At 49.4% G+C, this 24,897-nt stretch overlaps 1 protein-coding gene across 3 annotated transcripts in view; it reads right to left on the bottom strand.

Moving 5' to 3' along the window:
• The window catches only part of MLLT1 (MLLT1 super elongation complex subunit), a 69,240-nt gene that overhangs the window by 16,036 nt on the left and 28,307 nt on the right, over positions 1 to 24,897 (bottom strand). For all 3 annotated transcript variants that reach the window (XM_055546404.1, XM_055546409.1, XM_055546405.1), the window contains exon 4: positions 2,457 to 2,600. In XM_055546404.1, coding sequence (XP_055402379.1) covers positions 2,457 to 2,600 — 144 coding nt within the window. The remainder of the gene's footprint in view (positions 1 to 2,456; positions 2,601 to 24,897) is intronic.

Here is a 24,897-nt window from a genome sequence, read left to right as displayed (position 1 = left end):
GCTGGGAGGGGCTCCAGCCAGGCTCCTGTGGCCCCAGCCGAAGTGGGAGAAGGCTGCGGGCACGTTCTCAAAATACTGACAAGAGCGAGCTGATACTGCCAGCGGCCAGCCACTCAGAGGGAGCCTTCCAGATGGTGATGAGCCAGAACAGAAGAATAAAGTACACAAGATGATGAAAAAGAAAGCATTCAGCTTGGTAGAACAGGCACCGTGAACAACTCTGAGAACCCGTGGTTCCCCAACGAACCCCAGCTTTCATCTGAGGAGGCGGAGGTCACACCCGGCCACAGCCGTGGGGACGCTGGGTTGAAAGGAGGTGGTGGGGCCTGAGGTGGCACTGCTCATCAGAGCCTGTCTGACCACAGCGCTCTGAAGCGGGTTCCCAGAACACGTCGGCCCCGCCAGGCACCCAGGGATCATGCCCTCAGGGGCCCGCACACACGAAGGCCACTCGGACGTGACTGAGTGGGCAGCCCAGGAGGACAGCAGGGCCATGGGGGGCCTCGGTTTGTTCCCTCACAGCCCTTCTCCTCCTTTCATTACATCTCCTATCCCTTCAGAGGAAGGTCCTAGGCTGACCCGGTCCCAGGACACGCGTGACTGCCTCCCGCGTCCTTGCCCTGCGGTGAGCACGTGGCTCCAAAAGAACCCATCTCACCGCCTGCTGCTGAAGGAGCCTCTACTTCTGTGCAGCTCAACTGCCGACGGGGCCAAGCATGAGACACACCGCTGGAGGCCAGGCGACCACCCGGCCAGGCAGAAGTGGCTCAGGTCACTGCTGAGGCCGACTAAGTGTCACGCAAGGAGCAACAGGGCTCACGGGACCCTGGGGAAGGGGCTGCACAGAGCAGGCCTCGTGGCTCACAGACAACTCGCTCCTCCAGTTCTTCCAGCACCGATGTGGACATCAACACAGGCAGCCTCCGGGGCTACCTGCCACCAGAGGGGAAAGGCGGTCCATCTGGGAAGCGGTGCCCCAACACAGCGAACAGGGACTGGGACTCCGGACTCGGGAGCCACAGTCCCCTGGAGGTCTTGGGTGGCTCGTAAGAACAGACAGCACTGCTCTGCCATCAGCCTGGAGCCTGAAGCCCACAGCCCCAAAGGGCGAGAAATTCCTGGGCAGCCGTCCAGCTCTCCAGGCAGCACCCCCAGGGCGAGGACAGCACTGGGCGGTGCAGCTCGCAGCCGCGGCCTCACTCCCTGCTGGCACCTCCTCCCCCGCCTCCCGCCCTCTGGTTTTATGTGTTTGGATGCTGCTCACTGAGCCTTCATCTCCGCAGAGCAAACACCCTCCGTGGGCAGCCAGGGGCTCAGTGCTGCGTCCTGGGCCCTGAGAGGCCCATAGACACTCTGTGCGGCTGCCTCCCAGAAAGCGGTGACCACACAACCTTGGGGGAGCACCCAGGAACCACTGGGGAAATACTCTGGAAAGCATCTGGCAGCGACGCCAAAGTAGGGAGGCAGAGCTGGGGAGGACTGCTGCGCCTGCCAACTCCAGAGCCGACATCTGTGTAAGGCAGCCCCCACCCCGCTCCGTGACCGGACTTCGTCAGCCGTCACGCGCAAGATTAGGGTCACACACTCATCTTTTATTAAGGACACAGCAGACCTTAATCACACATCCTGCAATGAAAAAGTGATTCTTGCATATTGTTTAAAAAGTTTATAAAAAGACTCAACTGAGTTAAGTGAACAGGAAAAAAGGACTGTTCCCAAGAGCCAAAGAAAGCCAAGCTAAAGGCACACACTGAGGAGGTGGGCCTGCCCTCACCACACACACACACAGGCTGTCACACCCCCAGCCCGACTCCTCCATGCCAGGCACAGCATGTCTGGTGTGCTCAGCCCACATCCCCCACCTGGCACGGTCCAGCACCCCCCCCCCACCAAGTGGGCACCCCATGCTGCTCTCCAAGAGCCCTGACACCATACCGGGACTGCTTGCACACAACTCCCTACAGAGAACTCCCCCTGCCACCACACTGGATCGCTGGCACACAACTCCCCACAGAGACCTAAGTTCTGAGAGCCGACACTCTGACCAGGCCCGGGTCACAAGGACACACCCCCAGAAGCCTCCATCAGCAGGGAACCCCCCAGATGACGCAGCCTCTGAGTGGCCTTGCCAATCCGGTTAAAAACTGGCTCCAGCTCCATGCCAGGCTGGGAGACTGGCCTCACACCACCTCCTGCCTCCACCCACCTCTGTGAAGGAAGATGCTAATTACCCACAGCAACAAAAAGCTTCGGGATAACTAAAGACTAGTCAGTCATTTGCAACAGACAACGCCCTGGTACAGGCTAGGGATGCCTGGGTCCTCTCCAAAGCTGCCGGGTGCCGCCTGTACTACCTGCCCCTGAGGGTCTCGGGCGCCCGACTACATGCTGGGAAGCCCCGGGTGCCCCAGCACTATCAGGGGCCATGTCAGGACCATGGGGAGTGGCGCACTCACCCCGCCGGCCATCAGGAGCTTGTACCGGAACTCCACGGTGGGGTTGTTGAATGTGAGCTTCTCGCAGCGCAGGTGGTTGACGGGCGGGTTGCCCTCCAGGTTCAGGAATAGATCGTAGGTGAAGCAAACCTTCCTCGGCTCCTCCTTGAACAGAGAAAACAAGGAAGTCCGTTTGGTGGGGTAGGAGGTAGGGACAGCCAGGGGCAGGTGGACATGCTCCCTACCTTCTCTCCCCTCAGACCCTCGTCCGCTCGTCTGTATGTGTCTGCCCATCAACCTGCTTACCCAAAATAAATTAACAGACTATTTGCAGAAGACCCAGCAAAGCAGGCTCCATGAAAGAAATAAAGATCTGGGTGACGGTCTCAGCTGGTTAGTGAAGCAGTCAATCCTGCCGACGGTGGCCCCAGCCCCACACACACGCCCCTCAACCCTCACAGTGCTCGGCCCACAGACGGGGAAGGTGCTCCAAGACGCACAGGCAGGAAGCAATGATGCCGAGCCTGGCCAGGATCCTATAGCCTCACCTGCAAGGCCCTTTCCTGGAAGGGAAATTTCTCCAAAGACATAAAAGTGGCCAACAAGCACATGGGAGGCCACTTTACACCATTAGCCATCAGGGAGATACAAACCAAAACCACAGGATTCTGCTCCACCCCTACGAGGACGGCGATCATTTTTTTTTTTCTACATTTTTATTTTTTTTTAATTTATTATTATTTTTTTTTTACTTTACAATATTGTATTGGTTTTGCCATACATCAACATGCATCCGCCACGGGTGTACACGTGTTCCCCATCCTGAACCTCCCTCCCACCTCCCTCCCCACCATCCCTTTGGGTCATCACAGCGCACCAGCCCCAAGCTTCCTGTATCCTGCATCAAACCTGAACTGGCAATTCGTTTCTTATATGATATTATACATGTTTCAACACCATCCTCCCAAATCATCCCCCCCTCACCCTCCCCCCCAGAGTCAAGAAGACTGTTCTATATCTATACATCTGTGTCTCTTTTGCTGTCTCGCATACAGGATTGTCGTTACCATCTTTCTAAATTCCATATATATGCGTTAGTATACTGTATTGGTGTTTTTCTTTCTGGCTTACTTCACTCTGTATAAGAGGCTCCAGTTTCATCCACCTCATTAGAACTGATTCAAATGTATTCTTTTTAATGGCTGAGTAATACTCCATTGTGTATATGTACCACAGCTTTCTTATCCATTCATCTGCCGATGGGCATCTAGGTTGCTTCCATGTCCTGGCTATTACAAACAGTGCTGCGATGAACATTGGGGTACACGTGTCTCTTTCAATTCTGGTTTCCTCGGTGTGTATGCCCAGCAGTGGGATTGCTGAGTCGTATGGCAGTTATACTTCCAGTTTTTCAAGGAATCTCCACACTGTTCTCCATAGTGGCTGTACTAGTTTGCATTCCCACCAACAGTGTAAGAGGGTTCCCTTTTCTCCACATCCTCTCCAGCATTTATTGCTTATAGACTTTTGGATTGCAGCCATTCTGACTGGCGTGAAATGGTACCTACCTCATTGTGGTTTTGATTTGCATTTCTCTGATAAATGAGTGATGTTGGGCACCTTTTCATGTGTTTGTTAGCCATCTGTATGTCTTCTTTGGAAAAATGTCTATTTAGTTCTTTGGCCCATTTTTTGATTGGGTCGTTTATTTTTCCGGAATTGAGCTGCAGGAGTTGCTTGTATATTTTTGAGATTAGTTGTTTGTCAGTTGCTTCATTTGCTATTATTTTCTCCCACTCTGAAGGCTGTCTTTTCACCTTGCTTATAGTTTCTTTTGTTGTGTAGAAGCTTTTAATTTTAATTAGATCCCATTTGTTTATTTTTGCTTTTATTTCCAATATTCTGGGAGGTGGGTCATAGAGGATCAAAAAAGGAAAATAGGGACTTTCTTGGCAGTCCGGTGGTTGAAACTGTGTGCTTCCAATGCAGGGGATGCAGGTCTGATCCCTGAGTGGGAAACTAAGATCCCACAGGCCACGCCAAGATTTAAAAACTAATAATAAAATTTTTTAATTAAAAAAAAAAAATGAAAATAACAAGTGTTGGCGAGGAAGTGGAGAAGCCCAGAGGGCACTGCCAGCAGGAATGTAACACAGTGCTTCTTTTGGAAAAGTGGACGAGAGTCCCTCAGAATGTTAAATAGAGAGTAACTACATGACCCACCGGTCTCCTCTGGATGTTTACCCGACAGAAATAAAAACACACATTCACATAAAAGCTTGTAAGCTGATGTCCATGGAAGCATCACTTGCTATCGTCGCGAAGTGGACACAACCCCAGCATCCACCAGCAGGTGGCTGGATAGATGTATTGGGGTCCGGCAGCACAGTGGGACGGCATCTGGCCAAGGAAAAGAACCACGCGCTGACATGTGTCGAGACAGGGATGGGCCTCAACACCACCATGCTCAGGGGGAAGGCCATGCTGGATACAGTTCCATGTGCATGAATCGTCCAGAACAGACAAGTAAGCCCAGAGACGAGAGTGGCAGTGGCGGGAGGTGGCGGGAGCGGAGGGGGATGTGGAAGCTGCCGGCCACTAGGGAAGAGGTTTCTTTCTGGTATGATGAGACTGCTCTGGAACTAGAAAACTGTTATGACGACATAACACGGTGAATATACTCAAAACTACCAACTTTGTGTGCTTTAAAAGGTGAATTTTCTGGCATGTGAATCACACCTTGAATGTTTAAAGTACTGTCTGCGGGAGAGAAGCAAGCAGGAGTCTGAGGAACCAGCGGAGGCTTCTCAGCAGTTGAGAGGAGGTGAGCAAGGAGGGCAGAGGGGTGATGGCTGAAGGAGGAGGGCAGGGCAGCCAAGCCATCGCGCCAGCATCCCTGGGCCCAGCATCTCCTGGGCCCGCCTCCTTTCACCCCTTCCTGCCGCCACAGCACACCAGGACCCCAGCCACCCTGCCATCCCTGGGCTGGCAGCACGAGGTGAGCCTGGTGACCAGGTGATGCTGGGGTGGGGAGAGGCATGGCTGGCTATGTGGGGGCAGGCTTCTTAGCAAAGGGGGCAAGAATGAGGTTCCGCAATTGCACGTGGATGATTCTGCCCCCCAGTCCAGGCCACAGAGGTAGAAGGTGCACTTGCCACATGACTGCTGGGGGCTGCGGGCCCTGCCCTCCAGGAGCTGCCAGTCTGGTGAGGAGACCAGCAAACAGGCCTTCTCAAACCACACCAGGGCACTGAGGTGACCCCAACCTGGCCTCTCCCCTGGCAGCCCTTCTCCCCTGACCTGGCCAGCTCCCTTGCAGGAAGAGTGGGTTCCTACCCCAACCACCTACACCAGACTTAGAAATCGGTCCCCTGCCTGAAGTGGACACGTGACCTAATCTGGGATGATGAGATAAGGGGAGGTCCACCGAGGAGGGCTTCCCCCCAGGTCAGAAATGACACGGCGAAGAGAATGTCTCAGCGTGTTTCGACATCTCTCCTCTTCCTGACCACCTGAGACGGCACACCTGAAGGCTAGCACCAGCCACAGGACAGGCATGGAGGGAAGTGAGAGCGTCACAGACAGGAGCCCCAGCCCCACGGAGCCGCTCGCCCCTTCCTGGGTAAGGCTGTGCTCCTAAGCCTTGACTTCCTCCCCAGCAACATGGGGAGGATGAACTACAGCCACAGCGCCCAGCTCTGCACCACCCAGAAATGAAACTGCTATCTTCCCAGGAAGAGGCTTGCTGACGGCACATGGAGACACGGGACCTATAGCCACAGGATCCCCTGGGGGCGGGGATAAGGCTTCCAGGGGTGCTCCCCAGCTCCACCCACTGCCAAACTTGGCTCCCGAGGCTCAGCCCAGGCCTTCCCCTTGCCTCTGCCCTCTTTGGTGACTCCTACCACACACACACGGAGTTGTAGCCTGGTGGTACAGCTACAAGGCTAGTCCAGCTGCTCCCACACACACTCTGCCCCCTCAGCCGGCCCCTCCTCATTCTGTCGCCCCCTCCCACTCAGCAGCTTCTGCTGCAGCCCCCTCTCCATCCACGGACTTTTAACCAGACCTGGCTATCCCCAACCCCCTCCTTTAACACCCACCAAGGGCTGCCCTCCAACAGCCTCCGAACACTATCCTTGATAGTGTTCATCACAGTCTGCAGGACGCACATCTTTTCTGTCCCCAAGGGGCAGCACTGAGCAAGCACCAGTGTCTGCTGGATGTGCCCACATTCTCCTCAGTCCTGCAGAAATGTGTCGGGGGCTTGCAGTGTGCCCACAGCACCAGCGGGGCTGAGGAGGGTCTCCTCCCTCCTGAGCCCTCAGAGCAGTGGCCACACTGACGGGACATGGACAGCACTCTGTAACACGACCCTGTGCAGCATCCCCCCAGCGGGGAGCTCTTACTGCCCCCATTTCACAGGTGAAGACGCTGAACCGGGGCCAGAGGACGTGCCTGGTACCAGGGCTGGTCAGCAGTGTGCCAGCACGCGCTCCGGGCAGGCAGTGTTCTCTGGAGCCCCTGGCTCCCGGAGCGGTTCCCACACCCACACAAACCCAGCAGGGCGACGGCGCACTGGACCAAGCAGCGCCCAGGGGTAGTTCCTTGGGATGCCCGAAGGTGAGTGGTGAGGAGTAGAGCTAGGGGTGGCGTCTGGGCTGGGCAGAGGCCTCCCCCAGCACCCAGCGTGTGCCCTGCAGTGGACACGGGCCCCAACGCACACTGATGACCGGAGCTCCCTAGGGACAAGACCTGGGGCCGGAGAAGCTTAGGAATTTCCAAGTGGATGGTGGACCACTTTCAGACCAGTCACCAGGAAACCAGTCTCCTGAGAAAGCTGAGACAGGTAGGACCATGGCGCCTGGGAGCTGGCAGCATGTGAGGTGAGGAGAGGCCAGGTTCAAGTTGCACCGGGAGGCAACCCCAGGAGTAACTCCCTTAGTCATTCCCCTGGGAACTGCAGGGCCGGCTCCAAGTGTTCTCAGGCCAGGCCCTGCACTCCCCAGGTCAGTATCTCTCTCTGGCCTCAGCAAACTAAGATGTGAAGGCGCTGGCCTAACTGGTGCCACCGCCCAAAGCCAGGAGCACGCGCACCTGTCCACAGTACTGTCCAGGCAAACAGCCCCCAGCCCTGGGCCAGCTGACCGAAGCTCTGGATCAGCCCCTGTCCACCATCTCGGACCCCCAGGGCCCACTCCAAGGCCACCTCCCTGCAGCTGGCAGGGCTGACCCGGAGGACACCCCACGACCCCCCAGCCTACCGCCACCCCAGGTCGTACCAAAGACTCGTGCAGTGCAGCCTCACCAGCCGAGGAGGACACTTGGTTCCTAAGAACCCTGAGGCAGTTTCCTCTGCCCACGCTGGTCCCAGGGGCCTATTTGACATTCTCATAAGAGGCCCCAGGGTTCCCACATTCGTTGAGCTTAAAGGAAAACCAGGTAAACCCAAATCTGATCAGGGCCCAGCCTACTTGCTGGGCTGTAGGCAGAAATATCCCTATGGGACCACAGCTTTTGAAAACACTTCGCAAAGGAGAGAAAGGGAGAGAGAGATGGAAAGAAAGAAGATTTAAAGAAGCATTAGACAGCAATCAACAGCAATGAACTGGGTTTATCTGAATCCTGATTTGAACAAATTACTTCAAAACATGTATGTGAGACAATTCGGGTAACTTTGACATTATTGAGTATTTGACATTAAAGAATTATTGATTTACTGATTTCTAGATTTGATGATACCCATTAGGGTTTTTGGCTAACAGTCTTATCTTTCCCAGCACAGACTGAAATCAGAGGCTGACTGAGACCCCGCCCCGCAGTGTGGAGACGAGCTGCGCGCCGCCTGCAGGTGAGCCACCGCTGCCGCGGGCGTGCTGCGGGCCTGCTCCGCTCCCCTCTACTTCAGTGCATGGTTTTTGGTTTTCTGTATTTTAAACGTTTACCTGTCCAAGGCTGGTCCCACCCCAAGCTTCCTTGCAGCTCTGCATCTGAGAATCTACCATCTAACCACTACCTGTGTGAGCTGACTCCAACCTGCTGCAGGGGACAAGGGCGAAGGCAGGCCCAGGGCCACCCTTCACGCCCCCACACCTCCCCCAGCCAGGATCCTCTGTGGCGGGTGCACGTCTAATGCTTGGCCTTGTTGTTGGCACTCCTGCCAGCCCTCCCCCACCCCAGGATCCTCCGTGGTCACAAGTGCACGTCTAACACTCGGCCTCGTCGTCAGCACTCTGCCAGCCCTCGCCAGCAATGGGCAGTTGGTGGGAGGCTTTACATGGCACCTTCTTTCATCCTCCAAAAGTTCTGAGAGTTCGTTGCTGTTTTCACGGCCCCTTGGGAGAGGAAACTGAAGGTTGGTGGCATTTGATCATTTGCCAAGGTCACACGGAACCAATAAAGGTGGGCAGACACCAGGTGGGCATACTGCAGCCTTGGGCGTGTGCAGAGCCCCCTCTTCTGTGCTCCTCTGGGTGGGCCCGCGGGTACCCAAGCCCAGGCTGATCAAGATGGGGGCTTCCAGGCAGCGGGAGAGAACTGCTGATCACCGGGGAAAGAAGTGAAATCCCACTGCCAGGTAGGCAAGTGTTTGGGGAGGTCCACGAAGGCAGCTTACAGGATGACGGCAGCCCGTGGCAGGGAGGCCAGGTCCATGACAGCTGCTTTGAGGGAAGGGGCTCGCCGCGCCGGTGCACCAGAACCAGCAGGGCTGAGGGCACCAACACAGGAGGGTCCACAGACACCAAGGTTGAAACTGCCCCTCCTCCCTGCACCCCCACACTCACACACACACCAAAGTTGTTTCTGAAAGGCTGGTTAATTACAGTAGTTACTTCAAGCAAGTAGGCTGGAGAGAAGACTTCAAACCCTTCCAACCTACATCTATCACCTTTGTGTTCATAATAAGAGAAAAACTTTTAAAGTGTTAAGGAAAGCAGCGCATTGTGGGCTCCAAACCATGGACTTTGGGGTCTGAGACCACTCAGATGTCGAAACAGCTCTGCTGCTGCCTTGCTGTGTGACACGACCTGCCACTCCACCTCTCTGAGCCTCGGTGAGAGGAGGGAAAAAATTCCCAGGGTTCTGGGTGCACAAGGGCAGGCGGGAAGAGAGGCTGTGATGCTGGCCAGCACTGTGGTGTGGGGTGGGGTGGCAGCCATCAGACTGCCCAGGAGACCAGGAGGTCAACCGGCAAGTGAACGTGGGGACCACCAGGCCTGGGTGCAGGGGACATGGTCACCTGATGGAAACAAGTGCCCTCGTGCTGGAAGTTAGCTTCGGTTATCTGAAGCCCTAACAATTTAACACCAACAGGAGTGGGAAAGGAGCCAGCAACATGAGCACACATGTAAAATGGCAACCTGATGAAGAAACTGGGACAAAAACAGATCAAAAAGAGGAAAGGACGAAGCACGGGGTAAGCCCATGGGCGCTTGGAGCTCAGGGGGACCCAGCCAGGTGTCCTCGGTCTCCTCCCCGCCCCCATCTAAGACGCCTCGGCCTTGGTGCTATTACTACAAAGAGACACAAGAGTCAGATATGCAAAGACGCGAACAACCTCTCAACCTGGAACTGAGCCAGTCTGGCCCCAGGAGAGCACCCAGGCTGATATGGACAAGCCCCTCACTACTGCCTGCACTTTGGGGGTGACCACGCAGATGACTCAGTGACACCTCTTCTCTGGCTCATTCGTTCTTTGGAGGCATTTCTCTCCCGGGCTCCACACCTGCCCTCGAGGAAACAACAGATGCTTCTGGGGTCCCATACAGAGGATGCTACAGGGAAATACTGAGTACACGGCTGGCTGGCAGCCCCCCGACCTTCCTTGGCCTCCTCACACAACATGCCCTCTGTCCTGGCTCCTCGGTGATCCACCGGCTAGGCCAGGCCCCCTGGATCAACCAGCAAGGTCCTCAACGCAGAGCACAGGCTGCCCACCTCCTGAGCCCATCATGGCCACAGAGAGCCAGGGAGTCAAGGGGCTGTGTGGGGCAGGCGGTCTCCCCACCGGCCCCTGGGGTCGAGGGCCTAATCACTCAAGACTCACTCTCATCTGCTGTCTCAGTTCAAACTGAAGGCAGGTGGGGAACGCCGGACCAGTCACCTCCAGCAGCCTGGACACCCAGAGCCGCATCCCCTCTGGGGGATGTGAAGAGGACCTAGGGGCTCAGTACTGCCCACAACAGGCACTGGCCCTCCAGCACAAGCCAGCAGGAATGTCAAAAACATGCCTCTGAGGGCTTCCGGCTCAGAAGCTGGCCTCGCTGTTTCATCTTACTTTAAAAAAACAAAAAAAACACAAAAACCTCTTTCTGAAGAAAACCACGCAAGCTGCCTAATAAAATGTACCAAGACACCCCTTTCTGTGACTTCAGTTAAAGGCACTGGAGAGAAGTCATGGAAAGTTAGTGATGGTTAGGGCTCAGGGTCCAAGAATAGCCTGTTGTGGGGGCGGGCTGGAGGGCAGGGAGGATGTCTAATATTAGCAGAAAACAACTGGAATAAATGTCTACGTGTTTTAAGTCTCTGAAAATTGAGCTGTCTCCTGAAGTCAGCATGCACTTTAAAAATTTTTTTTCTGTTATTATTTTTTGGCTTTGTGCAGGCTCTTCTCCAGCTGCAGTGCCCGGGGCAGCTCTCCAGTTGTGGTGCGCGGGCTTCTCACTGCAGTGGCTTCTCTTGCTGAGGAGCACGGGCTCTAGGTGTGTAGGCTTCAGCAGTTTTGGTGCGCGGGCTTAGTTGCTCTGAGGCATGTGGGAATCTGGTTCCCTGACCAAGGATCAAACCCATGTCTCCTGCACTGGGAGACGGATTCTTAGCCACTGGACTGCCAGGGGAGTCCCCAGCACACACTCTTGACGTTGTTTCTCTTTCTCCCCGCCAAGTATGTTGTTAAGTTGACGGTACATCTCACAGTGAAGGGAGGCAGAGACCAGAGGAAATGGGGTCAAAGTCAGCTTCAGGGAAGATTTCACAGCCCAAACAGCCCGGCTGAGGGTTCAACACCCACATGTGCTGAGGTCAGCGTTCATTCCCTGACAGACATCTCAGGGCACAGGCAGGGGCCGCCGGCCAATGTGAGATGCAGGAAATGACAGAGCAGGTGTCTCTGAACTTAACCCCTTGTCCCCACCCTATCACTGACTCTCTTCTCCACTCCCTGGTTTCACCAATCACTCCAAACCAAAAACTCAGGACTAAGGAACAACCAGCTTTAATTTGAAAAAGAAAAAAAAATAAGATCAGCTCCCCCACACCTGCTCACACCCGAGACCAAGCCCCCAGACACCCCTCTCACATGACCCCTAGACACCGACTCTGCTTCCCCAGGACACAGACAGGTACTTCCAGTCTGGCAACCGCTGAGTTCCTCCCAGGAGGAGCCGGATCTGCCCTGTCACGTGACTGTGCTACCGCAAGACAACCTGGGGCAGGAACAGGAGAGGCACCTTGGCAAGGCCACAGGATCTCATGTCCAGAGAGGCAGATGGACCCAGAGGTCACAGGGATCGACACCTCGCTGAGGGTCTAGAGCACACCCACCTACCACACACAGACCTAAGAGGCCATTTTTTTAAATTTATTTATTTTAAGCTGTGCTGGGCCTTCGTTGCTGCTCATGGGCTCTTCTCTAGTTGTGGTGCAAGGGTTTCTCAACGCAGTGGCTTTACATGTTGCAGCTCTCAGGCTCTACAGCGCAGGCGCAGTAGCTGTGGTACACCGGCTTAAATGCGGGATCTTCCCAGACCAGAGACCGAACCCCTGTCTCCTCAATGGCAGGCGGACTCTTTACCACCGGACCACCAGGGAAGCCCCCCTGAAAGGCCTCTTACATGGCAAGTGTGATGACTTCAACACAGCCTGGGTGATATCTCCAATGCTCCCCAACATGTTCACCCCTCCCTTCTGAAACTGCGTCCCCCACCTTCACCAGGAAGAGCGTCTTCCCGTCGGCTCTGCCCCACTGACTCCACCACCCACAAGGGTCTCAGCGAGCCTGGCTTCCTAAGGGGAACTTTCCCGTATTCCCCCTTCTCAGCGGGTTCCTGTGACAGGGGCAGAGTAGACCTCGCCGCCCTCAGCCCTGCTCATCCAGCGCCTCTTGCCCTGTCAGTCCAGGAGCCCACCACACGTGGGTCTGGATCCAATTTGGTCCTTTCTGTGTCCCAGACTTGTAAATATCTGCTGCATGGATAAATCAAAGAAAATAAATTGGGGGCAAAAAAAGAAGAGAAGCAATTTCCCCTCCTTCCGGTAAATAAACTTTCCTAAAACCCCCCAACTGCCAAGAATAAATGACCATGGTGCCCCCTGCTAGATGCCATCTTCCTACAGGCAATTTCCTCTGCTCTCTTAACAGATGTTTCAGAGCAGGCTGCCAGTGGGTGGGCTGCAAAGACAAGCTCGTGGGTTTTTAGATGCCCTGTGCCAGACCCAGAGCGTAACCATAAAAGAGAAAACAACGAGAAACTGGACTATCAAAACGTAAAGCTTTTGTTGGGCAAGATATACTGTTCAGAGAATGACAAGACAAACCACAGACTTGGAGAAAATATGTATAAATCACATACTGGATGAAGAATTTGTATCCAGAGTACTGTATATAAAGAACTACTCAAACTCGACAGTAAGGAAAAAAAACTAACCCAATTTTTTAAAGAAGGCAAAAATTCTGAACAGCCCACTTCATTTGTCCAAAGAAAATATATGAGTTTCAAATAAATACATGAAAAGATGCTCACAGTCATCAGCCATCAGGGAAATGCAAACCAGAACCTAATGAGGCACCAATTATTATACTTCATGTCCACCAGGATGGCAACAATCAGAGATATGGAAAGTGTGGGCCAGGATGTGGAGAAACTGGAACCTCGGACGCGGCTGGTAGCAATATAAAACGGTTCGGTCCCCATGCAACACGATCTGGCAGCTACTCAAGTTATGGGCCTCCCTTGTGGAGCAGACAATAAAGAATCCACCTGCCATGCAGGATACCTGGGTTTAGAGAAGGGAATTCCTGCCTACAGAATCCCATGGACAGAGGAGCCTGGAGGGCTACAGTCCATGGGGTAGCAAAGAGTCAGACACAACTGAGCGACTAACACACACGCGCACACACACACAGTTAAAAACAGGATTAACCGAAAGAGCCAGCAATTCCACCCTTAGGTACATGCCCAAGAGAAATGAAAGTGCATGTGCACAGGAAAACTTGCATACAGAATAGGTAACAGTTGGCGACAACCTGAACGCCCATCAGCTGACAAATGGATACACAATATATGGCCCATTCTGAGTGGAATAAATTCAGCTATAAGAAGGAATGAAGCACTGGCACGTGCCACAGTGTGGATGAACCTTGAAAACATTACAGTGAGTAAAAGAAGCCAGTCACGAAAGGCCGTAAAAGTGTAGGACTCCATTGATATGGAATGTCCAGAACAGGCAAATCCAGAGACAGAGAGTGGATGAATGGTTGCCAGGGGCTGGGGGAGGAGTGAATGGCGAGAGACTGCTCATGAGGATGGGGTTTCTCTCTTGGGAGAAATGGAAATGTTCCAGTGGGGATGGCTACAGTTCCGACTGTACTAAAAACCAAAGAGGGGCTGCTCTGGCAGTCCAGTGGTTAAGACTCTGCACCTCCACTGCAGGGGGAATGGGTCTGATCCCTTGTCAGAGAACTAAGATCCTACATGTCACACGGCATGACCAAAAACAAACAAACAAAAAAATCAGAAAAAAAAAAAAATGTACACGTTAAATGGATGAATTATACTGCACATAAATTAGACCTCAATAAAGCTATTAATGGCTTCCCTGGCAGCTCAGCTGGTAAAGAATCCTCCTGCAATGCAGGAGACCCAGGTTCAATCCCAGGGTTGAGAAGATCCCCTGGAGAAGGGAATGGCTGCCCACTCCAGTATTCTGGCCTGAAGAATTCCATGGAGTGAATAGTCCATGGGCTCACAAAGACTCGGATACAATTAAGCGACTTTCACTTTACTTTTAAAGCTATAAGGAGAGAGACTACTACACGCTCATTGGAAAGGCAAAGAGACAACTGACGTAACCAAGCGCTGAGCAGCAAGACCACTCCTCCACTGCTGGTGAGGGTGCCGAGTGGCAACCACAAAGTTGGACATACCTGTGCTGTCTCAGCCCGCAACTGCCCTCCTGGGAACTTACCCAAGGGGGCTCAAAATTTATGTCCACACAAAAACCTGTCTGCAAATGTTTAGGGCAACTTTATTCTTAATTATCAAGACCTGGAAACAACCCACATGTCCCTCAACCAGCAAATGGATAAACAAATGCAGTATTATCCACACAATAAAGAGGAATGGACTATTCATTCATGTGACGCCATGGATGGATCTTAAGTGCATCTCGCTAAGTGAAAGAAACCAGACACAAAGGGCTACATATTGCGTGTGTCTATTTATGTGACATTCTGGAAAGGCAAAACGCAAGGATGGAAAACAGATGAGCGGTTTTGAGGGACCAAGGGTGGCGGGAGGAGCTGACTTCAAAGGGACAGCAGGAGGGGGTCTGGGGAGGGGGGTCGGGTCTGTGCGGTGACGTCGTGGTGGATACATGACTATCATGTCAAAACCCAGAATGAACTTCACTGAAGACAAACTCAAATGATAATAATCATAACCAGGTGGGTGGGGGAAGGGAACCCAAGACAGAGCACAGACGATGACTAATGAACTTAAGTGTACACAAGTGTGTGACACAACCACACCAACAGCACTGGAGGAAAAAAGAGATGTCACAGAGAAGTCTCAACGGCTACTGGGGGTGGAAGACGGAAAGAACTGCACGCAGACACCATACGCTTACTTCTCACAGGAATATTACTTCAAGATTCTCAAACAGCTTTCTAGACATACTAAGGTTAAACAAGCAAGCAACTACACTGCATGGAGGGAGAGCCAGGGGTCTCCCTTCAGAGAAACAAGTTAAAATAAGTTACAGGGCAGGGCGAGGGGGGATGCTAGTATGAACTCGGGGTGCGGGACTGGAGTTGAGGCATCGGTATGAACTGACGTTTACTACGTAGACAGAGAGATGAGCGCAGGTGGGAGAGCTAGTACACAGGCATAGCTTCCCAGATCTGTCACCTGAGGGACCTAAAAGCACTGATGGCCCAGGAGCAATGAACACATTTTGCTCCCAGATCTTCGTTTTGAAACACCTCCTCCAATAATAGGGCCCGAGTTCTAGTGCTTAGTCGCTCGGTCGTGTCCACCTCTTCACAACCCCATGGAATGCAGCCTGCCAGGCTCCTCTGTCCATGAGATTTCCCAGACAAGAATACTACAGTGGGTTTCCCTGATGGTTCAATGGGTTAAGAATGGGCCTGCAATGTAGGAGACACAGGAGATGCAGATTCAATCATTGGGTTGGAAAGATGCCGTGGAGGAGGAAAAGGGACCAAGGGTCCTTGGAAAAAGGGCTGATTCTAGGGCTGGGGCAGGGGAAAACCAAAATGAGCCAGGAGCATCTTTGTGGTGCCAGAAAGCGAGGAAGCACCCCCAAGACATGGGAACATGATGAAAAGGCACAGGGGCCAGCCTAAGGGAGCTTCCACCTGCAAGGGGGCAACACTCTGAACCACAAATCGAGTAATAACAGACCTGGATTATAACCCATCCCCCACACCCCACAAGCACTCATGAATCCATGCTGACATAAATAAATGGCTGAATAAATCAACACACGTACAAGGCACAACTACCTTACACAATAATTCCAGCTGATAAATGCAGAAGGAATGAGTGAGATGGGAATCACCATGGAACACCAGTAATGGAGGCTAAAACTAGTGAGTGGGACTTGAATAAGAAACAAGTGAGGTTTCCCTGGTGGCTCAGTCATAAAGAGTCTGCCTGCCAATGTAGGAGACACGGGTTCCGTTCCTGGTCCGGAAAGATCCCACACACCGCAGGGGAACTAAGCCACGCACCACAACTATTAAAGCCTGTGCTCTGGAGCCTGGGATCTGCAACCATGGAGCCCATGTGCCGCAACTACTGAAATCCACACACCCTAAAGCCTGTGCTCCACCACGAGAGAAGCCACCACGATGAGAAGCTCATGTACCACAACTAGAGAGCAGGCTCAACTCAGCGCAACAAGAGAAAAAGCCTGGGCAGCAACAAAAACCCAGCACGGCCAAAAATAAAGAAATAATTTTTTTTAAAAAGAGGCACGTAACCTGCATAGTTTTAAATGCAGGAAGTACTACACCAACGTTAATTTTCTTTGTTCTGACCCTGTGCCGTAGTCCTGTAAGATGTTAACACAAGGGGGAGCTGGGTGTGGGTACACAGGAGCTCTTTGTATGATTTCCGCAACCCTTCCGTGTTCCTAAAGTTTCTAACATTATTTCAGAGTAAAAAGTTGAAAACAACAGTCATGACTATGAGCCAGTCCATCCTGGTTGGGTTCTCAAAGATCTTTACATATATTTGGAGCAACCTGAATTTGCAAATCTACCTCTTACTCTGACTGTGAATTTTATGGAACTGAAAGACTTACAAAGTCTTTCCGATAAAATCTATTATCCAAACTGAGATGTGGAGTAAGTATAATACCAAACTTCAAAGACATAGTATTTTTAAAAGGGAAGTAAAGTAGCTTGCTGATTTTAAAACACTGATTACACATGCTGAACTGGTAATATTTTGGATATATGATACAGGGTTAAATCAGTTACAGTATTAAAATTAATTTCACTGATTCTCAACCTTTCTCAACGTGCCTACTAAAAAGCTTCTATCACATACATGGCTTCCATGTTTCACTGGACAGCCAGGACACAAGACAGAATTCACTTGTTGGAACAAGAAGGGCTTCAAGGACCTCAGGCCACTTCAGGGACAAGGAACAGATAATCGGAGGAGCACTTCAGCAAGACTGTTCCTTTAATTGGTCTTCGGAGACTTTTGTCCTGGACACGCTGCCTCGTCCAGGCATGTTCTCCCAGGCCACAACCAACACCCCTGATCACTTTTCAAAGGAACAACTCAGCCACAGCCACGAGCTGTGGGTTGCAGCTCACCAGCTACGAGCTACAACTTTTCTAGGTTAACATGTGATCGGAGAGCAACCGTCTGGAACCCCCTGGACGAGCTCAAGCTCCCAACACAAAGAAGTTCACATCACACATTGATTCTGTCACAGCAAATTCTGTCAGCATTTAAAAACGGGCACCTGCGACTTCCCTGCTGGTTCAGCAGCTAAGACTCCACACTCCCAATGCAGGGGACCTGGGTTCCCTCCCTAGTCAGGGAACTAGATCCTACATGCCGCAACTAAGAACTCACACACCACAACTGAAAGATCCTGTATGTTATGACGAAGATCGATGATCTTTGTGCTGCAACTAAGAGCCAGCACAGCCAAATAAATAAAGATATTAAAAATAAATAAAAAATAAAAACAGCACCTATCCAGGATTCACAAAGAACTCTTACATCTCAACAACAAAAATAAAATGGGCAAAGGACGTGAATAGACACGCCTTCAAAGAAGATATACAAATGATCAACAAGCACATGAAAAGACGCTTTGCATCATTAGTCACCAGGGAAATGCAAATCAAAACCACGATGACATGCCACGCGATACACACAAGGACGGAGGTAATTCTAGAAGTTATTAACAGGGAATTCCCCGGTCCAGTGGTTCAGAGAACGCCACCGCAGGGGACATGGGTTCGATCCCTGGTCAGCGAACAAATCAAAGTTATTAAATAAAAACAGGAAATAAGGGTTGTTGAGGATGTAGATAAACTGGAACCGTCAGACACTGCTGGCAGGAATGTAAAATGGTTCAGCCATTGTGGAGAACACTTTGGTGGTGTTTCAAAAAGTTAAATACAGAACACCATGACCCAGCAACTCCACTCCCAGGTGTAAACCTAAATAAACTGAACACTGGTTTTTAAACAAGTACCTGTACACGTGTTCACAGCAATGCTATATCAGAGCAGCAGGTCATTCTCAACAGCCAGCTTGATTCAGAAATAGCCCAAATGTCCTCCAACAGACAAAAGGAAACAAACTGGGGTACAGCCACAATTACTCAGCCATGTATGTACGTGTGCTCACTCGTGTCCAACTCTTTTGTGACCCCCTGGACTGTATCCCACCAGGCTCCTCTCCGTGGGACTTCCCAGGCAAGAATATAGAGGGGGTAGCCATTTCCTCCTTCAGGGAAACTTTCTGACCCAGGGATCGAACCCACATCTCCTACATTGGCAGGCAGATTCTTTACCACTGAGCCATCAGGGAAACCCATTCAGCCATGAAATGAATGAAATTTTGATACAGGACAATGTGGCTGAACTCACAGTTATACAGCCAGACATGGAAGGTCACATGGAGAACAACTGCTTAGTGGATATGGGTGAATGTCTTGGGACTAGATGCAGAGGGCTGCTGCCCAACACTGTGAATGCCATTGACCTGCTCACTTAAAAACAGTTAATTTTATGTTATGTGAATTTCACCTCAATTAAAAAAAAAAAGGTGTGTGGGAGTGGGTGAACTGACACACAGGCTGTACCACCAGGTTTCTTGACAGACAACAGCTGCCCCTCCAGAATCAATCTGGCTCATTCTTTTAGGCACCCGCTCAACAAATATTTATCAAGTACAAGTGTTGTCTCTTTGCCAAAGGCTGGTGGACACACTGAACAAAACTGGCAGGGCCATGCCCCAGAGAACTGACCTTCCAGTGGTGGAGTCAGGCACCGGACAAGCAAACCTGTGTTCATTCCAGTACTGGGGACGGGGAGGGAGAGCACACCAGGAGGAAAACCAAGGTCAGATCTGAAGGCCAGAGCAGGCCCCTGGATTCTCCCGCATCATAACAGTGTAACCCTGGGCAGGCTCACCATTCGAGCCTTCCATCTTCCCCTCTACGAAATGGGACCATGGGACCGACCCTTCTATGGGACTATGTGACAGTTGGAGGAGCTGTCAGGGAAAATGCCTAACATAGCCATTGGCCTATTATCATCCATACTTTTCCCCAAAGTGTAAAATTACCTGAGGTGCCGCAACATTATAAATAATACTGCTCAACATTTATAACATCTCAGTGAGTGCAGAAGAACCATATGACAAAATTCAACACCCGTCTGTTATTTTAAAAAAAAATTCAACAAACTAAAAACAGAAGACATAAATGAAAAGCCCATAGTAAACATCATACTCAACAGCAAAAGACTGAAAACGTTCCTGATCTTAGAGGATGCCCTTAACGAAAGGATGCCCACTTTCTACAACACCTAGGAATTCACAGCCAGAGCATCAGGCAAGAAAAAGAGAGAAAGGAAAGGAGGAAGGAAAACAGAACGAGGAGGGAGGGAGAGGAGACAGGAGGAAAGAAGGAAGGAAGAAAAATTGGAAACCACGAAGTAAAACTATCTCTGATCACAGATGATATAATATTATATGTAAAATTTCTACATTACACACACCCACAAATCTGTTAGAACCAATAAACAAATCAGCCAAGTTATAAGATAAAAAATCAACACACAAGAAATCAGCCACAGTTCTATATGCTATCAATGAACAATGTGAATAGAAAACAATTCCACTTGAAATATCATCAAAAAGAATAAAATACTTAGAGATTAACCAAGGAAGATTTGTACAATGAAAACTATAAAAACACTGCTTAAAGAAATTAAAGACAAATTCAAAGATATCCCATGATCACGAATTCAGAAAAATTCATACTGTTAAAATGTCAGTACTGCCTAAAGTGATCAAGGGATGTCAATGCAATCCCTAACAAAATCCCACACTTTTTTTTTTTTTTTTGCAGAAATAGAAAACTCTATCCCCCAAAAATCACATGAAATCTCAAGGGACTTCAGTGAGTCAAAATAATCTTGAAAAATATTGGGAAAACTGGGAAAACTTACACTTACTGATTTCAAAACTTACTACAGAATGGAGAACCCAGAAATAAGCCCACACATTTATGGTAAATAAATTTACCACAAAAGAGGCAAGAATATACAATGGAGAGAAGTCAGTCTCTTCAATGATGTGATTCTGGGAAAACTGGACAGCTACATGTCAAAGAATGAACTTAGAACATTCTCTAACTCCACATACAAAAATAAATTCAAAATGGGTTAAAGACCTAAATATCAGACCATAAACCATAAAACTCCTAGAGGAAAACACAGGCAGAACACTCTTCGACATAAATTGCAGCAATATTTTTTTGATTCGACTCCTGAAACAAAGCAAATGAAAGCAAAAATAAACAAATGGAACCTAATTAAACTTAAAAACTTTGCACAGCAAAGGAAACCATCAACAAAATGGAAAGACAACCTACTGAATGAAAGAAAATATCTGTAAATGATATGACTGAGGAGTTAATATCCAAAACATATAAACAGCTCACACAACTCAACATCAGAAAAACAAGTAACTCAATTATAAAATGGACAGAAGACCTGAATAGACATTTTTCCAAAGGGGACCTGCAGATAGCCAACAGGCACAAGAAAAGATGCTCAGCAATATTAATCATTCAGTTCAGTTCAGTTGCTCAGTCGTGTCCGACTCTTCGCGACCCCATGAATCACAGCACGCAAGGCCTCCCTGTCCATCACCATCTCCCGGAGTTCACCCAGACTCACATCCATCGAGTCAGTGATGCCATCCAGCCATCTCATCCTCTGTCGTCCCCTTCTCCTCCTGCCCCCAATCCCTCCCAGCGTCAGAGTCTTTTCCAGTGAGTCAACTCTTCGCATGAGGTGGCCAAAGTACTGGAGTTTCAGCTTTAGCATCATTCCTTCCAAAGAAATCCCAGGGCTGATCTCCTTCAGAATGGACTGGGTGGATCTCCTTGCAGTCCAAGGGACTCTCAAGAGTCTTCTCCAACACCACAGTTCAAAAGCATCAATTCTTCGGTGCTCAGACTTCTTCACAGTCCAACTCTCACATCCATACATGACCACTGGAAAAACCATAGCCTTGACTAGACGGACCTTTATTGGCAAAGTAATGTCTCTGCTTTTCAGTATGCTATCTAGGTTGGTCATAACTTTCCTTCCAAGGAGTAAGCGTCTTTTAATTTCATGGCTGCAGTCACCATCTGTAGTGATTTTGGAGCCCAAAAAAATAAACTCTGACACTGTTTGCACTGTTTCCACATCTATTTCCCATGAAGTGATGGGACCAGATGCCATGATCTTCATTTTCTGAATGTTGAGCTTTAAGCCAACTTTTTCACTCTCCACTTTCATCAAGAGGCTTTTTAGTTCCTCTTCACTTTCCGCCATAAGGGTGCTGTCATCTGCATATCTGAGGTTATTGATATTTCTCCCGGCAATCTTCATTCCAGCTTGTGTTTCTTCCAGTCCAGCGTTTCTCATGATGTACTCTGCATAGAAGTTAAATAAGCAGGGTGACAATATACAGCCTTGACGTACTCCTTTTCCTATCTGGAACCAGTCTGTTGTTCCATGTCCAGTTCTAACTGTTGCTTCCTGACCTGCATACAGATTTCTCAAGAGGCAGGTCAGGTGGTCTGGTATTCCCCTCTCTTTCAGAATTTTCCACACTTTATTGTGATCCACACAGTCAAAGGCTTTGGCATAGTCAATAAAGCAGAAATAGATGTTTTTCTGGAACTCTCTTGCTTTTTCCATGATCCAGCGGATATTGGCAATTTGATCTCTGGTTCCTCTGCCTTTTCTGAAACCAGCTTGAACATCAGGAAGTTCATGGTTCACGTATTGCTGAAGCCTGGCTTGGAGAATTTTGACCACTACTTTACTAGCATGTGAGATGAATGCCATTGTGCGGTAGTTTGAGCATTCTTTGGCATTGCCTTTCTTTGGGATTAGAATGAAAACTGACCTTTTCCAGTCCTGTGGCCACTGCTGAGTTTTCCAAATTTGCTGGCATATTGAGTGCAGCACTTTCACAGCATCATCTTTCAGGATTTGAAATAGCTCAACTGGAATTCCATCACCTCCACTAGCTTAGGTCATAGTGATGCTTTCTAAGGCCCACTTGACTTCACATTAATCATCAGAGAAATGCAAATTAAAACCACAATGAGGGACTTTCTTGGCGGTCCAGTGGTTAAGATTCCACCTTCCAATGCAGGGGACACAGGTTAGATCTCTGGTTGGGAAACTAAGATGCCACATGCCATGGAACACCTAAGCTCACATGCCACAACTAGAGAAACCCTCACACTGCAACTAGAGAAGCCTGCGTACCAGAACTAGAGAAAGCCTGCATGCCGCAACAAAGACCCAGCCCAGCCAAAAAAAAAACCAGCCCTGCAATGAGATAGCACCTCACACCTGTCAGAATGGATATCATCAAAAAGAACACAAATAATGAATGCTGGTGACTATGTGGATAAAAGGGACCCCTTGTACACTGTTGGTGGGACTGTAAATTGGTACAACCACTGTGGAAAATAGTATGGCGGTTTCTCAAAAAACTAAAAACAGAACTACTATATGACCCAGCAATTCCACTCCTGGATATATATTAAAAAAAAAAAAAGAAAAAACAATTCAAAAAGATACATGTACCCCAATGTTCACAGCAGCACTATTTTCAATTGCCAAGATGTGGAAGCAACCATCAACAAATGGACGGATAAAGAAGATGTGGCATATACAGAGGCATACTCAGATATACACACTTACATACACATACAAACATACATATACCAGGGGCTACTACTCAACCATAAAAATGAACAAAACTTTGCCATTTGCAACAATACAGACGGACTTGGGGGACATTATGCTAAGCGAAATAAGTCAGACAAAGACAAACACTGTATGGTATCACTCGTATGTGGAATCTGAAAAATAAACCAGTGAATACAACAAAAAGCAAACAGACTCAGAGATACAGAGAACAAACTAGTGGTTACCAGTGAGGAGAGTAAAGAGAGGAGGGGCAGGATAGGGATGGGAGTTAAAGAGGCGCACACCACTGCTAGGAAGAGAGATGACACAAGACAGGGGATACAGGCAACATTTTACAATAGCTGCAAATGCAGTGTAACCTTTACAAACTGGGAATCATTAGGCTGTACACTTGTAACTTATACAATATTGTCTTTTAGCTACACTTCAATTAAAAAAATTTTAGAAAAATATTACAAAGCTATGGTAATTGAAACAGTGTAGTACTGGGCGTAAAGACAGATATACAGACCAATGGAATAGACCAGAAAGCCCAGAAATAAACTCTCATATATATGGTAAAATGATTTTCAACAAGGGCATCAAGACTATTCAATAGGAAAAGGACAAGTCTTCTCAATGACTGGTGCTGGGAAAACTGGATATCCACATTCAAAAGAATGAAGTTCAGTGGGGTGAGATGGAGGCTCGAAGGGGGGGGGGGGGTATGGGTATCTTTATGGCTGATTCCCGCTGGTGTATGGCAGAAATGAACACAACATTGTAAAGTAATTATACTCCCATTAAAAAAAAAAAAAATGAAGTTCAACCTTTACCTAAAACCATATCCAAAAATTAATTCAAAATGGACCAAATATCTAAATGTAACAGGCGAAGCTATAAAATTCTTAGACGAAAACACAGGGCAAAAGTTTCACAAAATTGGATTTGATATGATTTCCTTCCACATGGTTCGAAAGAAATCACTATGGTTTTTCCAGTAGTCAAGTATGGATGTGAAAGCTGGACCATAAGGAAGTTGAGCACTAAAGAATTGATGCTTTTGAACTGTGGTGTTAGAGAAGACTCTTGAGAGTCCCTTGGATTGCAAGGAGATCAAACCAGTCAATCCTAAAGGAAATCAATCCTGAATATTCATTGGAAGGACTGATGCTGAAGCTGAAGCTCCAATACTTTGGCCACTGATGCAAAGAACTGACTCATCAGAAAAGACCCTGATGCTGGGAAAGACTGAAGGCAGGAGGAGAAGGGGAGGACAGGATAAGATGGTTGTATGGCACCATGGACTCAATGGACATGAGTTTGAGCAAGCTCCAGGAGATGGTGAAGGACAGGGAAGCCTCGAGCGCTGCAGTCCATGGGGTCACAAAGAGTAGGACACAACTGAGCAACTGAACAACAACAAATGATATCTTGGATATGACACCAAAGGTACAGGCAAAAAAATGAAAAATAGACAAAGTGGACTTCGTGAAAATTAAAACCTTTTTATGCAAAGTGCACGACCAACAGAGTGAAAAGGTAATCCACAGAATGGAAAAAAATACTTACGAATCATATATACCCTAGATATACGGAGAATGCCTAAAAGTCAACAACAACAACAACAAAACAAACAGGGACTTCCCTGATGGTCCAGTGGTTAAGACTTCACACTCCCAATGCAGGAGGCACAAGTTCAGTCCCTTGTCAGGGAACTAAGATCCCACACGCCATGTGGGGCAGCCAGGAAAAAAA

The sequence above is a fragment of the Bubalus kerabau genome, chromosome 1 (assembly GCF_029407905.1).
Source record: "Bubalus kerabau isolate K-KA32 ecotype Philippines breed swamp buffalo chromosome 1, PCC_UOA_SB_1v2, whole genome shotgun sequence".
NCBI lineage: Eukaryota > Metazoa > Chordata > Mammalia > Artiodactyla > Bovidae > Bubalus > Bubalus kerabau.
The sequence above is the reverse complement of the archived record's forward strand: the minus strand, read 5'-3'. Positions and strand labels throughout refer to the sequence as shown.